Consider the following 13,063-nt stretch of genomic DNA (forward strand, 5'->3'; position numbering starts at 1 on the left):
GCATTTCAATGGAGAAGAAACAGTAGTAACTTAGGTGATACAACAACATTAATGTAGAAACCAATAGATAAATGAATATGAGGTTAGCTCTGGGTCTGGTGTAGTCAAGATGAACCCAGTTTCACTGACAAGTGGTCAGTCTTACAGGCTTTAGTGAAAACTTGAGTTAATCCCTTCAAGGAATTGTCATCCCTACTAAGGTTTCTGCTCATCAGGGCATGTAGCAATACTTCTCACAGACTAAGGCTGCAAACACAGACCACTGGAGGGGAGGGAGAGAGAGGGAAAAACACCAACAAATACACGAATCCTGCTAGAAGAGAAAATCTGATCCTTCTACACATGATTTGTATGTATTGATGAATCACATATATGCTTACAGTATGTCTATTTTATTATAATCTATATCTGACTAACCGAAGGGGCATATACAGTATCCATGGATTCCACAGCCTAGGTCATCCCTATTCATATACAGTATGAGATTGGAGTTCTGTTACTCTATAGGATTATCTTATTGTTCCTCTCTCACTCTATCTGCTACAGTATAGGATACTCTGATTGATGCTCTGTCACTCTATCTTCTACAGTACAGGATATTCTGATTGATGCTCTGTCACTCTATCTGCTACAGTACAGGATACTCTGATTGATGCTCTGTCACTCTATCTGCTACAGTACAGGATATTCTGATTGATGCTCTGTCACTCTATCTGCTACAGTACAGGATACTCTGATTGATGCTCTGTCACTCTATCTTCTACAGTACAGGATATTCTGATTGATGCTCTGTCACTATCTGCTACATTACAGGATACTCTGATTGATGCTCTGTCACTCTATCTGCTACAGTACAGGATACTCTGATTGATGCTCTGTCACTCTATCTGCTACAGTACAGGATACACTGATTGATGCTTTGTCACTCTTATCTGCTACAGTACAGGATACTATGATTGATGCTCTGTCACTCTATCTGCTACAGTATAGGACTCTCTGATTGGTTTTCAGTCACTATCTGCTACAGTATACGACTCTCTCTCTGATGTGACCTGATTATGATCTGATCATTATTGTTTTTGGCTTCAGCCTAAAATAGCACAGAACCAACACGGGTCTCCCATCAACTACAGTTTTATTGCAATAAAAGCCTAAGAAAAAAGGATATAGGCCACCAACACTGTCTGCATGCTATGATCGGTAGTAAAATGTGAATGTTAAAATAACTGTTCTGTGTTTCCAGTTTTCTATGAAATATGACCTATAGTTATTTACAATATGAGGTAATAGTTTTCCTTCCCATTTTTTTAAAGTATATTTAAAAGCAACTTTTCTGTTTTGTAATGGTGGGGGCTGTCATGTTCTGACCATAGTTCTGTTATTTTATTCTTTGTTTTAGTATGGTCAGGGCGTGAGTTGGGGTGGGCAGTCTATGTTTGTTTTTCTATATTGGTTTTGTGTTCGGCCTGGTATGGTTCTCAATCAGAGGCAGGTGTCGTTAGTTGTCTCTGATTGAGAATCATACTTAGGTAGCCTGGGTTTCACTGTTGGTTTGTGGGTGTTTGTTTCTGTGTGTGGGTTTGGGCCACACAGTACTGTTTCGGTTTTGTAAATTCACGTCATCGTTTATTGTTTTGATTCAGTGTTCAGTGCTTTCTTTATTAAAATCATCATGAACACTTACCACGCTGCGCTTTGGTCCGATCCTTACTCCTCCTCAGACGAAGAGGACGATATCCATTACAGAAACACCCACCACAAGAGGACCAAGCAACGTGGTAACGGGCAGCAGCAGCAGCAGCCGAAAACACAAGACTCCTGGACTTGGGAGGAGATTTTTGAAAGCAAGGGACCCTGGGCACAGGCAGGGGAATATCGCCGCCCTAAAGCAGAGCTGGAGACAGCGAATGTGGAGAGGCGCCGGTATGAGGAGGCAGCACGGCAGCGTGGCTGGAAGCCCGAGAGGCAGCCCCAAAATTTCTTGGGGCGGGGGACACGGGGAGTGTGGCTACGTCAGGTAGGAGACCTGAGCCAACTCCCCGTGCTTACCGGCGAGCGAGAGGGACCGGGCAGGCACTGTGTTATGCGGTGGAGCGCACGGTGTCTCCGGTGCGTTTGTATAGCCCGGTGCGGTACATTCCAGCTCCTTGTATCGGCCGGACTAGAGTGGGCATTGAGCCAGGTGCCATGAAGCCGGCTCTAAGCATCTGGTCTCCAGTGCGTCTCTTCGGTCCGGCGTGCATGGCACCAGCCCTCCGCTGGCAACCCTCCGCACCAGGCTGTCTCTCTGTCTTCTCCCTACAGGTGCTCCCGCCTGTCCAGCGCTGCCAGAGCCATCCTCCTGCCTAGGGCTGTCAGAGTCTCCCATCTGTCTTGAGCCGCCAGAATCTCCCGTCTGTCCTGAGCCGCCAGAGTCTCCCGTCTGTCCTGAGCCGCCATAGCCGCCAGTCTGTCCTGAGCCGCCAGAGCCGCCAGTCTGTCCTGAGCCGCCAGAGCCGCCAGTCTGTCCTGAGCTGACAGAGCCGCAAGTCTGTCCTGAGCCGCTAGAACTGCCAGTCTGTCCTGAGCCGCCAGAGCCGCCAGTCTGTCCTGAGCCCCAGGAGCCGCCAGAGCTGCCAGTCAGCCAGGAGCCGCCAGTCAGCCAGGAGACGCCAGAGTCGTCAGTCAGCCATGAGCCGCCAGAGCCGTCAGCCAGCCAGGAGCTGCCAGAGCCATCAGTCAGCCAGGAGCCGCCAGAGCCGTCAGTCAGCCAGGAGCCGCCAGTCAGCCAGGAGCCGCCAGAGCCGTCAGTCAGCCAGGCGATGCCAGAATCGCCCTTCAGAGCCGTCAGCCGCCAGAGCCGTCAGCCAGCCAGGAGCCGCCAGTCAGCCAGGAGCCGCCAGAGCTGTCAGTCAGCCAGGTGATGCCAGAATCGCCCTTCAGAGCCGTCAGCCGCCAGAGTCTCCCGCCTGTCTGGCGCTGCCGGAGTCTCCCGCCTGTCCGGCGCTGCGGGACCCGTGGCGAGGGTCCCTGGTCCGAGGTCGGCGTCGAGTGTCGCCGCTCATAAGAGGCCAAGGGGGCGGTTGAGGAGGCGGACAAAAACTATGGTGAAGTGGGGTCCACGTCCCGCGCCAGAGCCGCCACCGCAGACAGATGCCCACCCAGACCCTCCCCTATAGGTTCAGGTTTTGCGACCGGAGTCCGCACCTTTGGGGGGAGAGTACTGTCACGTTCTGACTATAGTTCTGTCATTTTATTCTTTGTTTTAGTATGGTCAGGGTGTGAGTTGGGGTGGGAAGTCTATGTTTGTTTTTCTATGTTGGTTTTTGTGCTCTGCCTGGTATGGTTCTCAATCAGAGGCAGGTGTCGTTAGTTGTCTCTGATTGAGAATCATACTTAGGTAGCATGGGTTTCACTGTTGGTTTGTGAGTGTGTGTTTCCGTGTGTGTGTTTGGGCCACACGGTACTGTTTCGGTTTTGTAAATTCACGTCATTGTTTATTGTTTTGATTCAGTGTTCAGTGCTTTCTTTATTAAAATCATCATGAACACTTACCACGCTGCGCTTTGGTCCGATCCTTACTCCTCCTCAGGACGATATCCATTACATGGCGTTTACCACCAACAGAATGGTGTGGCCGTATACCGGTCAATAAAAATTTGAATGTGAGTAGACCACTGATTGGCCAGCTCATCCTCCTCAGGAATCAACAACATTATTCATCCTCCCTCCAGGGGTAACATAGTCAATTTAAGTCCAAGATGCTCCAATTGGTATGTTATGTTAGGATTCGTATGGTATGTATTTAATTTGAAGATGTCCATCATCCATTTCGTATGATATGTTACGAATAAAAATGTATATTATATGTTACTAATTGCAATTTGTACAGTATGTTACAAACTGCAATTCGTACAATATGTTACAAATTGCAATTCATACAATATGTTACAAATTTGGTCAAATGCATTATGTTACAAATTCCAATTTGTTGTGGCTAAAATTAGCTAGGTGGCTAATGTTAGCTGGAATATTGGTTAAGGTTAGGGTTAGGACTTAAGTTAAAGGGTTAAGGATAGGGTTATGGGAAAAGTTAGCTAACATGCTAAGTAGTTGCAAAGTAGCTAAAAAGTAACAAGTAGTTGCAAAGTTACTAATTAGCTAAAATTGTCCGTGAAGAGATTTGAACACTCAACATTTGGGTTGCTAGACGTTCCCGTTATACGCTCGCCCATCTACTCAACCAACCATTATATTTACTTTTTGCGTTAAGTAACTCTCTGTCTTATGTAACCATACTAAACATATATTATACTAATTTGATACTGCCGGATTTACGTTTACTATGTTACTTCTAGTTTATGAGACCAGGCTGTGCCTGGGGGTTTAAGTACAGCGCTGGCTGCGCTCTCTCTCTATCTGTCTGTTGGAGACCACTCAATAGAAAGCATCGAACTCGGATTCCTCTTATGCCACTGTAAATATCACATTTAAATAGTGTATTTCTTTGTCGCACTGCTCTTTCTCGTCATACATTGATTTCTATCTACAGTCACCAGCCTACTTGCGTGCGCGCCTCTTTGGTAGATCGAGAGAGAAAATAAGCACTGCGCTCTGCAAACCGCAAAGCAAATGAGTTGGGGGAGAAGTTTTGAGTGAGTGGGAAAGCCGTGCTTGCTCCTTGGACTGCATACAATGAGGAAATTCTGAGGTGGCATTCTTCGTTCAGTTACGCTTCCTTTCGTTGTATGTAACTAATGGCTAGCTCATGAACCTGGATCCTCTTGCGTGGAATTCTGTTTTCACTTAGAACTCTGCTGCCTGGACAAATGCATACAAATGCATTTAGGAGCCCAACGGACAAGGAGTGGACACGTTTCTCCAACAGCAATAACGTGAGTAAGAAATAATAGCCTCACATAAAAATGCATAGCCTAATGTAGACGATTCGATTGTAAAATGCAGACAAACATAAATAGAAGTAATGCAACAGAAATGGATATGCAGCTTGAAAGTGCAATTGAACCAATTTTCCTTTACCAGACCTGTATACCTGTTCTGACAGGTCTGTGAAAGGAATCAGCGGAGCTTATTTAGCTTGTAGGCATTTTCATTGAACCTATAGAGGACACTGATCAGCACCAGCCTAATCTTAGCAAGCAATTATATAAAGCAGAGATTGTAACTAGGTTGCCAAAAACGTGAAGCCAAAAAACTTAAGCAAGCTGTTCGGCCGAATTGATCGTTTGTAATGGATGGTAGATTAATTCATTGGGTGTTAAATTCAGCATTGATCTTGCTCAATGTTGTTAAGCGCTCGCGTACAACCAGCGGTCGTGGCTTTGACCTCTCCAACCGTCATGCTGCGCGCACAATTGATCTACCAGCTAATCCTGTCAACCCGGTACTGGCTGCTTGAAGAACGAAAAGGGAAGTTCTCTCTTTTCTCCCTCGCTCTCCCATCATTCCGCTACTAGTTTTTTTCTTCTTTTTGGGCATTTTGTCACGTAGGCTACACATAACTGTTCTGTAAAGTTTGGAGACTACGTTTTATTGCGCAACAATGGACCGACTTTGGAGGCTTTTACCAACAACCGGTCTAATCCAGAAGTTAGAAAAGTCCTTGATGTTAACAAAACATAAGAAAATAATAATGCTTTATTTTCAATCAATTGTCCATAACATCCAAAAACAGTGTATAACTGGAGGGCAGTCATCCAGTCGGAGTGAAATTCCTATTGTTTCGAATCAAAAACACTCCAGATAAGGAACGCGGACTAAAATGGACAACTGTTTTGTTTCCAAAAATATAATAATTCCTACTATTCTGTAGAACCTGTCCAGTACAGAATCAGGTGACTGGCCGACAGACTGATGCGCAATTGACCACAGCGGTTGCTCTGATTGAAAATATACTCTATTGCAGTTATGCCTAAACATTCCAAATGTGTGTATTGAATATTTACATCTAGGCATGTTGTTTATTTGCTGTTACATTTGGCTGGGACTAATTGAGCCCGTATAGAAATCTACATGGAAACATAATAGCATTAAGACCACAGAGCAAAACGTTGCCAAGCTGTCTTTATAAATATAGTACCAGTCAAAAGTTTGGACACACCTACTCATTCAACGGTTTTCTTTCCTTTTTTTTGCAGAATAATAGTGAAGAGATCAAAACTATGAAATAACACATATGGAATCATGTAGTAACCAAAATGACAGCTTTGCACACGCTTGGCATTCTCTCAACCAGCTTCATGAGGTAGTCACCTGGAATGCTTTTCCAACTGTCTTGAAGGAGTTCCCACATATGCTGAGTACTTGTTGCCTGCTTTTACTTTACTCTGCAGTCCAACTTATCCCAAACCATCTAATTTGGGTTGAGGTCAGGTGATTGTGGAGGACAGGTCATCTGATGCAGCACTCCATCACTCTCCTTCTTGGTCAAATAGCCCTTACACAGCCTGGAGGTGTGTTGGGTAATTGTCCTGTTGAAAAACAAATAATAGTCTCACTAAGCGAAAACCAGATGAGATGGCGTATCACTGCAGAATGCTGTGGTAGCCATGCTAGGTAAGTGCGCCTTGAATTCTAAATAAATAACAGACAGTGTCACCAGCAAAGCACCCCCACACCATCCCACCTCCTCCTCCATGCTATACATGCAGAGATCATCTGTTCACCTACTCTGCGTATCACAAAATTGGAACCAAAAATCAAAAATTTGGACCAAAGGACAGATTTCACCTGTCTAATGTCCATTGCTCGTGTTTCTTGGCCCAAGCAAGCCTCTTCTTCTTATTGGTGTCCTTTGGTAGTGGTTTCTTTGCAGTATGAAGACCTGATTCACGCAGTCTCCTCTGAATAGTTGATGTTGAGATGTGCAGTTAATTGTCCATTTCTGAGGCTGGTAACTCTAATGAACTTAACCTCTGCAGCAGAGGTAACTCTGGATCTTTTTTTCCTGTGGCAGTCCTCATGAGAGCCAGTTAAATCATAGTGCTTGATGGTTTTTGCGACTGCACTTGAAGAAACTTTCAAAGTTCTTGACATTTTCCGCATTGACTGACCTTCATGTCTTAAAGTAATGATGTCATTTCTCTTTCTTATTTGAGCTGTTTTTGCCATAATATGGACTTGGTATTTTACCAAATATAATATAATATAACCACCCCTACCTTGTCACTGATTGGCTCAAACGCATTAACCTCTTAAGCGCACCCGACACGCCATCTAGCCATCTGGAAATGCAAATGCAAATGCGCTACGCTAAATGCTAATAGCACACGTTAAAACTCAAATGTTCATTAAAAACGTTCATTGTTGGCACTCCTGGATATCCCATAAACATCACTATTGGGTCTTTTTTTTCTCGATTAAATCGGTCCATATATACCCTAAATATCGATCTATGAAAAGTGTGGGATCCAGGAAAAAACACAGTTTTAAAACGCAAAGTCATTTTTTTTAATTAAAAAAGTTGACGATAAACTTTCACAAAAAACTTCGAAATACTTTTGTAATCCAACTTTAGGTATTAGTAAACATTAATAATCTATCAAATTGATCATGGGGCGATGTGTATTGAATAGCTCCACGTCTTCAAATCATGTTTGGAAATTTCTCCTCCAAAACATCCTGTCGGAGACCGGAAGGAATGGGCTTTCTCTTACTCGTTTGACCAAGAAACAAAGCCCAGGCAATTGACAAGACTGGCGACATCGTGTGGAAGCTGTAGGACTTGCAATCTCAGCCCCATGTAATTTGCTTCCCCATAGACAATACATGCAAGTGGCACATGGATATTTTTCCCAGTTTTTCTTGCGCTTTTCGATGAAACACACGCTCTGTTATAGTCACAGCCGTGATTTAACCAGTTTTAGAAACGTCAGAGTGTTTTCTATCCACACATACTAATCATATGCATATACTACATTCCTGGCATGAGTAGCAGGATGCTGAAATGTTGCGCGATTTTTAACAGAATGTTCAAAAAGTAAGGGGTAGGCTTAAGTGGTTTTAAGAAGGAAAGAAATTCCACAAATGAACTTTTAAGACGGCACACCGGTTAAATTGAAATGCATTACAGGTGACTACCTCATGAAGCTGGTTGAGAGAATGCCAAGTGTGTGTAAAGCTGTCATCAAGCCAAAGAGTGGCTTGTTGAAGCATCTCGAATATAACACTTACCTTGATCTGTTTAACACTTTATTGGTTACTACATGATTCCATATGTGTTATTTCATAGTTTTATAGCTTCACTATTATTCTACAATGTAGAAAATAGTAAAAAATAAAGAAAAACCCTTGAATGAGTGTGTCCCAACTTTTGACTGGTACTGTATATAACGAAACCCTATAAGATGTAAAAGTGCAAAGCCTGTAGCCAGACACTCACCTTTTTTGGAAATGTCTTGTATGAGTAGGCTATTATTCATGATTCTATCCAAAAGTATGCATTGTGCGTATTCCACCTGGGACCATTATGGAGTAGACCAGGAAATGTAATAGATGTGTGTATATAACAGAAGATTTTCACTGAGAGGAGTTAGTGTATGCTTCACTGGTGTAGTGACATGCAGTGAGAGCAGAGTGGTGGTTCCTGAGGAGAGTTTCTAGCTTGACAATCACTCACTGTTATGTGTGTGGTTGACTCTGAAGCCAGCCAGTGGTTTGTGTGCCTGGAATACTAGCCTAACTCTCTCATAGACCCGACAAAGGGCTTGAAAATTACACAGTTGCTACCGCTCTCTTGGAGGAAGATATAACCATATAACCATATAATTTTGTTATGGTCGATAGCCAATTTTGGTATTGTCCTGGTTACGATTTCCATGTCTTGCCTGTGGTGAATACACGACACAGTTGTGGTGAATACCCTGCCATAAACAGCCACTACAGTGTCTGTGGTGAATACCCTGTCATAGACGGCCACTAAACAGTGTCTGTGGTGAATACCCTGCCATAGATGGCCACTAAACAGTGTCTAGGGTGAATACCCTGCCATAGACGGCCACTAAAAAGTGTCTAGGGTGAATACCCTGCTATAAACGGCCACTACAGTGTCTGTGGTGTATACTTCAGTCTGGTTTAGTGTCATAAACAGTGTCTGGGGGCGACCCTGCCACAGACGACCACTAAACAGTACCTGTGGTGAATACCCTACCATAAACTACCACTTCAGTGTCTGGGGTGAATACCCTGTCATAAACGACCATTACACAGTGTCTGTGGTGAATACCCTGTCATAAACGGCCATTACACAGTGTCTGTGGTGAATACCCTACCTTAGACGGCCACTAAACTGTGTCTAGGGTGAATACCCTGCCATAGACAGCCAATAAACAGTGTCTGTGGTGAATACCCTGCCATAGACGGCCATTAGACAGTGTCTGTGGTGAATACGCTGCCATAAATGGCCACTTCAGTGTCTCTGGTTTATACCCTGCCATAGACGCCCACTAAACAGTGTCTGGGGTCGAATACCCTGCCACAAACGGCCACTACAGTGTCTGTGGTGAATACCCTGCCATAGACGGCCACTAAAAAGTGTCTAGGGTGAATACCCTGCTATAAACGGCCACTACAGTGTCTGTGGTGTATACCCTGCCATAGACGACCACTAAACAGTACCTGTGGTGAATACCCTACCATAAACTACCACTTCAGTGTCTGGGGTGAATACCCTGTCATAAACGACCATTACACAGTGTCTGTGGTGAATACCCTGTCATAAACGGCCATTACACAGTGTCTGTGGTGAATACCCTACCTTAGACGGCCATTACACAGTGTCTGTGGTGAATACCCTGTCATAGACAGCCAATAAACAGTGTCTGTGGTGAATACCCTGCCATAGACGGCCATTAGACAGTGTCTGTGGTGAATACCCTGCCATAAATGGCCACTTCAGTGTGTCTGGTTTATACCCTGCCATAGACGCCCACTAAACAGTGTCTGGGGGCGAATACCCTGCCACAAACGGCCACTACAGTGTCTGTGGTGAATACCCTGCCATAGACGGCCACTAAACAGTGTCTAGGGTGAATACCCTGCCATAGGTGGCCAATAAACAGTGTCTGGGGGCGAATACCCTGCCACAAACGGCCACTACAGTGTCTGTGGTGAATACCCTGCCATAGGCGGCCAATAAACAGTGTCTGTGGTGAATACCCTGCCATATATGTTCACTACACAGTGTCCGTGGTGAATACCCTGCCATAGACGGCCACTACACAGTGTCTGTGGTGAATACCCTGCCATAGACGGCCACTACACAGTGTCTGTGGTGAATACACTGCCATAGACGCCCACTAAACAGTGTCTGGGGGCGAATACCCTGCCACAAACGGCCACTACAGTGTTTCTGGTGAATACCCTGCCATAGACGCCCACTAAACAGTGTCTGGGGGCGAATACCCTGCCACAAACGGCCACTACAGTGTCTGTGGTGAATACCCTGCCATAGACGGCCAATAAACAGTGTCTGTGGTGAATACCCTGCCATATATGTTCATTACACAGTGTCTGTGGTGAATACCCTGCCATAGACGGCCACTACACAGTGTCTGTGGTGAATACCCTGCCATAGACGGCCACTACACAGTGTCTGTGGTGAATACCCTGCCATAGACGGCCACTACACAGTGTCTGTGGTGAATACCCTGCCACTACATAGTGTCTGTGGTGAATACCCTGCCATGGACCACTACACAGTGTCTGTGGTGAATACCCTGCCATTGATGGCCACTAAACAGTGTCTGTGGTGAATACCCTGCCATGAACGACCACTACACAGTGTCTGTGGTGAATACCCTGCCATAGACGACCACTACACAGTGTCTGTGGTGAATACCCTGCCATGGACGACCACTACACAGTGTCTGTGGTGAATACCCTGCCATAGATGGCCACTAAACAGTGTCTGTGGTGAATACCCTGCCATGAACGACCACTACACAGTGTCTGTGGTGAATACCCTGCCATAGACGGCCACTACACAGTGTCTGTGGTGAATACCCTGCCATAGACGGCCACTACACAGTGTCTGTGGTGAATACCCTGCCATAGACGGCCACTACACAGTGTCTGTGGTGAATACCCTGCCATAGACGGCCACTACACAGTGTCTGTGGTGAATACCCTGCCATAGACGGCCACTACACAGTGTCTGTGGTGAATACCCTGCCATAGACGGCCACTACACAGTGTCTGTGGTGAATACCCTGTGTCCATAGACGGCCACTACACAGTGTCTGTGGTGAATACCCTGCCATAGACGGCCACTACACAGTGTCTGTGGTGAATACCCTGTGGTGAATGGACGGCCACTACACAGTGTCTGTGGTGAATACCCTGCCATAGACGGCCACTACACAGTGTCTGTGGTGAATACCCTGCCATAGACGGCCACTACACAGTGTCTGTGGTGAATACCCTGCCATGGACGGCCACTACACAGTGTCTGTGGTGAATACCCTGCCATGGACGGCCACTACACAGTGTCTGTGGTGAATACCCTGCCATGGACGGCCACTACACAGTGTCTGTGGTGAATACCCTGCCATAGACGGCCACTACACAGTGTCTGTGGTGAATACCCTGCCATGGACGGCCACTACACAGTGTCTGTGGTGAATACCCTGCCATGGACGGCCACTACACAGTGTCTGTGGTGAATACCCTGCCATGGACGGCCACTACACAGTGTCTGGGGTGAATACCCTGCCATGGACGGCCACTACACAGTGTCTGTGGTGAATACCCTGCCATGGACGGCCACTACACAGTGTCTGTGGTGAATACCCTGCCATAGACGGCCACTACACAGTGTCTGTGGTGAATACCCTGCCATGGACGGCCACTACACAGTGTCTGTGGTGAATACCCTGCCATGGACGGCCACTACACAGTGTCTGTGGTGGGAGAAGTGAAGTCTGAGTGTGAATGAATGGACCTGAGAAGGATCAAGTTACTTGCCTGGTTACCCAGATTATTTGCTTCTGCCAAACGTTACGCCACACCCACAGACTTTAGTTTCTTCTCCGCAGTGATTCTGGATCTGAGTACCTCCCAGACTTTGTCTTGTACAACACCCCTCATTCTGACGACACCACAAACAACTTCAATGCCGGCAGTCTCAGACTGAAGTATGCAGAGAACGATAGAGCAGCGTAGGAATTCAGTTTGAATCGCAGGCATCTAAGTTACACCATGTGGGTCAGGTCATGTGAAACAACCTACACAGCGCTGAACCACTTTCAACATGACTCCTCTTTGGTAATCAGCCTCCCTCAAATGTGGCTGTGGATGGCTAATGTCTATCCCATTTGGTTGGAAAATACACTTTTAACATGAAGTTACACATATCTAGCACCATGTAATAATGTTTTTGTTGTGTGTGTATAATAACATGTTACCACTACATAGTAAGTACACGATAATAACTCATCTGACTTTGGCAATTTTTCTGTCTTCAATTCATGTACGTCATCGGTAGTACTGTATGTAGCTGAGTGATAACATCCTGGTTACCAAAACAGAGGTCAAGTCAGTAGCTACCTGGTATAAAGGCAGGCAGCTTAATATAAAATGATCCCTTGTTGGGTGATCAGTGTCTGGTAGGATTTTTGGCCTGTCTGTGTGAGTGAGTGTGTGTGTTTAGCTCTCCCCACATCTGCAGTGTACCCTGCGACAGGAAAAGGGCAGACCAATAAAGCTGTCTAGAAGTTTACTCACAGCCCTTTGTCTGCTAGTTGTCTTGTGGGCTAAGTCAATCTTTACATTTGTGTGCAATGAACTCTTGACTCTGTGACCAATTCTGAGTGTTGACAAGCTGTCGTGGTACTCCTTAGCTTACCCTTTGTATTGGAACCACACAGAGACCGATGCCTGGTTTACAATAATAGGTCTGAACTGAAATGAACTGTGCTGGCTTTTTACATTGTCCTTTGCAGCACGGTGCCAGCAAATACAGTGGATGCGTAACCAGGCCAGCCCAGTATAGCTCAGCTTGGTTTGGCTCAGCTTGGTTTGGCTCAGCTTGTCCCAATAAGGTGAAGCAGGCAATAGTGGAATAGCA

The 13,063-nt window shown here is 45.7% G+C and overlaps 1 protein-coding gene across 1 annotated transcript in view; it reads left to right on the forward strand.

Moving 5' to 3' along the window:
• Window positions 1–4,398: 4,398 nt before the first annotated feature.
• LOC123996668 (collagen alpha-1(XXIV) chain-like) overlaps window positions 4,399–13,063 on the forward strand; it is a 216,399-nt gene continuing 207,734 nt past the window's right edge. The window contains exon 1 of the mRNA XM_046300243.1: window positions 4,399–4,874. Coding sequence (XP_046156199.1) covers window positions 4,819–4,874 — 56 coding nt within the window. The 5' untranslated portion in view covers window positions 4,399–4,818. The remainder of the gene's footprint in view (window positions 4,875–13,063) is intronic.

Source organism: Oncorhynchus gorbuscha, linkage group LG15, assembly GCF_021184085.1.
Source record: "Oncorhynchus gorbuscha isolate QuinsamMale2020 ecotype Even-year linkage group LG15, OgorEven_v1.0, whole genome shotgun sequence".
Classification (NCBI taxonomy): Eukaryota; Metazoa; Chordata; class Actinopteri; order Salmoniformes; family Salmonidae; genus Oncorhynchus; species Oncorhynchus gorbuscha.